The 4,212-nt window shown below is 58.8% G+C and overlaps 1 protein-coding gene across 1 annotated transcript in view; it reads left to right on the top strand.

Moving 5' to 3' along the window:
* Nucleotides 1-1,430: 1,430 nt before the first annotated feature.
* The window catches only part of TBX15 (T-box transcription factor 15), a 107,395-nt gene continuing 104,613 nt past the window's right edge, over nucleotides 1,431-4,212 (top strand). The window contains exon 1 of the mRNA XM_039841331.1: nucleotides 1,431-1,733. Within this exon, the coding sequence (XP_039697265.1) occupies nucleotides 1,529-1,733 (205 nt within the window). The 5' untranslated portion in view covers nucleotides 1,431-1,528. The remainder of the gene's footprint in view (nucleotides 1,734-4,212) is intronic.

The following is a 4,212-nucleotide window of genomic DNA, read 5'->3' as shown; positions in this document are numbered from 1 at the left end:
ACTCCTGCGGCTCGCTTCCAGTAGCGAAACCTGGGAAGGGCTGTGGGAAATCAGAACGGCCAGAAGTGTCGAATTTTAAGTTCCTTAGAAATCTCTGGCGCCCGCACTGTCCTGAAAGATTTTTTTTTTAAGGGTAGAGGGAGGACCAGCGGGGCGGGGAGAGCCGAGCTCCCGAGTTGATCAGATTTGAAGGGAATTTTGGAAAAGCTCTTTCTCCGCTGTCCAAGTTCCTGGCCGCCCTCGCCCAGCCCCTCTCCGTGGGTTCTCCCGAACAAGCGCCCCAAACGGGCGCAGCCCGGCTCAGCATCCGCGCCGAGGGGAAGGCGAGCCTTTGCCGTGTGCGGCCCGGTGGGACCCGCCCGCGGGCAGCGCGGTGAGCCGGCTGCCCCACCGGCGGCCTCCTGCTCCAGAGGCCTACGTCTCCTTCTCCACCAGGTAGAGCTGGAAGGAGGAAGTGATCTTTCGATTTTGAATTACAAGAATCCGGATAGTGACCGGGCTTTTTGTTGTTTCTTTAGTTTTGCGTTGACCAGGGTTGTTTAACAATCGCTCAACAAGAAAATAAGAACCTGTGCGGCGCAATCCGGGGGGGAAGTAGCAGATCGAAAAGCATCTGGGGGCAGGCGCGAGGTTATCGGAGACGTTTCGTGGCGTTTTGGACAGGTTGACATTTGGTCTGAGCTCCCCAAATTCCAGATCTGTAATTGAAATGACTCTCGGCTTGCAGCGTCTTTGAGACCTAGCATATTTGGGAGGAAAAGGTACGGATTTGAGGCTGGCAGGAGTTTGTAAGGGCACAGATCAGACCTCGCCTTGGGGCCCCTCTCCCTCCCCCACGGGGAACCCACGGGGCGCCGGGAAGCCAGGGGTTAACGTCGGTCCCGGAGCGACGCCGGGCGACCCGCGCCGCGCCCCGGCCGGAGCCTCAGTCTCTCCCCTCCGCTCATTGGCCCGCGCTCTCGGGGTTTCTCCTGTTCCCTCCTCGCCATTGGTCGGGGGCTGGCTTTTTTTCCCCCTCAGTCTTTCTCTTCCTCCCCCCTCCCTCTCCCTCGGCCCACGGACAGGAGCGCACCGCCTGCCCCCAGCTCTCAGGAAGGGAGGAATTTAAAAAAAAAAAAAAAAAAAAGTTTCCCAGAAGTTTGGATCAGAGGAAGGACGGGAAGACCAAGAGAGGAAGAGGGAGAGGGAGGAGAGAAAGGGAGAGGGAGGAGAGAGAGAGGGTAAAAAAAAGATGAAGTCCAGTCTGCACAGCCTGTGAGCGCCTGCCCGGGTGGGTGGGAAGCAGGACGCGGGCGCTCATGCAGCGAGCGGGCGGCGCTCCGGGCGCTCGTGCGTAGCCGCAGGGCCAGCGAGGGGCGCCGGTCCGTACCGGCGGCGGAGGGCGGGGGAAGCGCAGGGGGAGGGTGCGGAGGACCCGCGGAGCCGCCGCCTCTCGCGGGCCCGGCCGGGCGGGCGCTCGGAGCGTGAGGGCGCGGGGCTGCTCCCTCAGTAGCGGGGGCGAGCGGGGGCCGGGGCGCGGGCGGCTAAGATGAGTGAAAGGAGAAGATCTGCAGTCGCCCTGAGCTCGCGAGCACATGCCTTCTCCGTTGAAGCCTTGATCGGCTCAAATAAAAAGCGGAAACTGCGAGACTGGGAGGAAAAGGGGCTGGACCTGTCCATGGAGGCGCTGAGCCCCGCGGGCCCACTCGGAGACTCGCAGGACGCGGCCGCGCACGGCCTGGAGCCTCACCCGGGTGAGTGCGTAGGGCCAGACCGCGGGAGGCGGGCGGCCGGCCGGCGGGCAGGGTGGCGAGGAGGCAGGCCCGGGCCGCCGACGCCCTGCCCTGCTCCAACGCGGGTTGCACTTTGTTTGAGCAGATGCCTTGAGCCACCTCCAAATTCGCCGGAACCAATTTGGGGGAACTGGCCTAAGCCGTGCCTTTTCGTCGCCGACCTCCAGCAAGGAGGCCTTGTCGCTCGCATCTCCTCTGGGAGCAAAGCGCGGCGCTCCTAGCGCCCGCAGCTGAGGGGCTGCCAGGCCCCGGGGTTGGCTGGAAGGGGTGCGGACCGTAGGCAACGACCGCGGCGGAGAGGGGCTGGGACTCGCATCTGAGAGCTCCCGGGGACCGGCGCGCGGTTCTCGGACGGATCCGACACCCCAGTTTAAGGAAATGCCAAGTTTATCCCATTTAGGTTTCAACATCTGCCCTCGGCCGCCCCCCGCCCCCCAACTATTCTGGGACTCAAGTTGTTGAATTTCCCCTCCTCGGCGACGAAGGAGTATAATTGGATTTCTACGTCGTTTATGGAAAGAGGAATGTACGCTAGACCTCTTCCCCTGCGGCCCGGGTCAGTCTTCACCTCTGTGTATTTGTGGGGAGCGGTGCGATTAATTTGTGTCTCGGATCCGTGCATGTTATACGAACACAACACGTAAAACACAGGGCGGATGTCGATGTCTGAGATTTTAACAGAATCGGGCCGGGGGAGGGACAACAACTTAACGTTCTGTATTAAGTGCCAGGATTTCAACTGTGCAAAACAGCCCCGGGGAACAGCTGTTGTCGGAAGAATCTTAGGTGGGCGCGCGAACATACGCACGCGCGACTTTCACAGCGTCGGAAACTTTCCAGGCAGGGCTTCTGAAACTATTCTGGGGGTGCTCCTTCTGACCGCTGGGGAGTAAACCTGGGTCAGCGCGCAGGCCCTCATAGAACGGGGGAGGCCGTGGGCCCAGGAGCTTGGGGGCTGGAAAGCTGGCCGACCCGAGGAGGGACAGCTGTCGCTTACATTTTCTCTTTCGGCAGTGACAGTTCAATTTCCATGCTCCCGAGGCTAATAATAACGCGATTAGCGGGTGACCTGCAGAGACAGAGTTTTATGAATTCTCCGTGTTCTTGTGGGCCGTTATGGTATTTGGGTTTAGTGCTGGGGAATTATTTTTATTAGTCGATGAAAAGAAAATTAAAAGGAGATTTATTTCGCCCGCTGAAGCCTTCCCCCGTATTTGGACGCGGGTGCTTGTCCACGCGGACCCCTGTGTGGGCCATTCGGAAAGGAACGCGTGGCTAATGTGTTTCCTGTCTCTGGCCAGAACCCGTTTCCTCACCGCGTTTATTTGTTGTCAGAATCTCGCTCGTGCCTTCACCCAAGTCTGCTGGAAGTTCTTTCAGGCCTCATGACAACTCACGATTTGGGACGTTAGTTTTACTTTCCCGATGGTGGGAAAGGTAGAAGTTATTTAACCTCGCGTGTCGGACGCCGCGTCCCTGGGTACTTTTCTTTAGGGAATGAGGCCAGGTCGCCCGGAACCGGCCTAAGGTCGCATGTTCAAAAGGACCAACACGCGGGGCATAATCTGAGACTCGGCTCGAAGTTTTCTTTCCGCCGTTCTTGGCCATAAGCGAGGAGAGAAAAGTGAGGGCTTGAAAAGAGACCGGTCCAGGGACATGAAGGCGGGGACCTGGTATCCCACATGCTGTTCCCTGCTCCTGTAGAGTGGGGGTTGGAGGTGAGGACCCAGCATAGGGCGTAATATAACAGAGTGCATTTCCTTGATTACTGTTTTTTAAAAAGGAAAGGATGGGCGTTTGGATTAGAGAAAACGAAATGTGTCTCTCTGGGCAAAGGTCCGAGAGGAGGAAGAAGCCGGTAGCTAAGAGCACTCGGGCGCCTTCTGCGGAGCCGGGCTCCAGGTCGGGCCTGGCCGTGCTGTGGGCCGAGATCTTCCGAGATTTCCCGAGATCTCCAAGTTGGAGTCCCACAGTGGTTCTTAGGAACCGGACGTAGGACGCGAAAAGGTTTTTCAGAGAAAGGGCGCAGTGGCGTGGAGACTCGGCAGTCGCAGGGAGCAGAGAAGGCGGAGCTGCGCGCTCAGGATGAACCCCGCGGTGGCGGAAGGCAGGGCCAGGGCGTAGGGTCCCCCGTTGGCCTTTTTTTTGTTTTTGTTTTTGTATACAATACAGCGCCCTAACACACACAGAGCCACACTTAAAGGTGGGGGAGGTAGGGGAGGTGGGAGATGGGGCGCGGGAGGCTCCATTGTGCCCAGGGCCATGAATCTGCCCGCTGGGCCTCACAGTTCTGTTTTAACTCTCCTCTCCCGGTAGGACCGAGGTGGGCTGGACCTGCAGCGTGGCTCGCCCGCCCTAGGCCGATAAGAAGTCAGAAACAAAACAAATACAAAACGACAAAACAAAAACAAAAACAAAAACCCCACAAAACTGTCACGGC

The sequence above is a fragment of the Pteropus medius genome, unplaced genomic scaffold (assembly GCF_902729225.1).
Source record: "Pteropus medius unplaced genomic scaffold, Ma_sr-lr_union100, whole genome shotgun sequence".
Taxonomy (NCBI): Eukaryota; Metazoa; Chordata; class Mammalia; order Chiroptera; family Pteropodidae; genus Pteropus; species Pteropus medius.
This window is presented reverse-complemented; position numbering and strand designations above follow the sequence as displayed.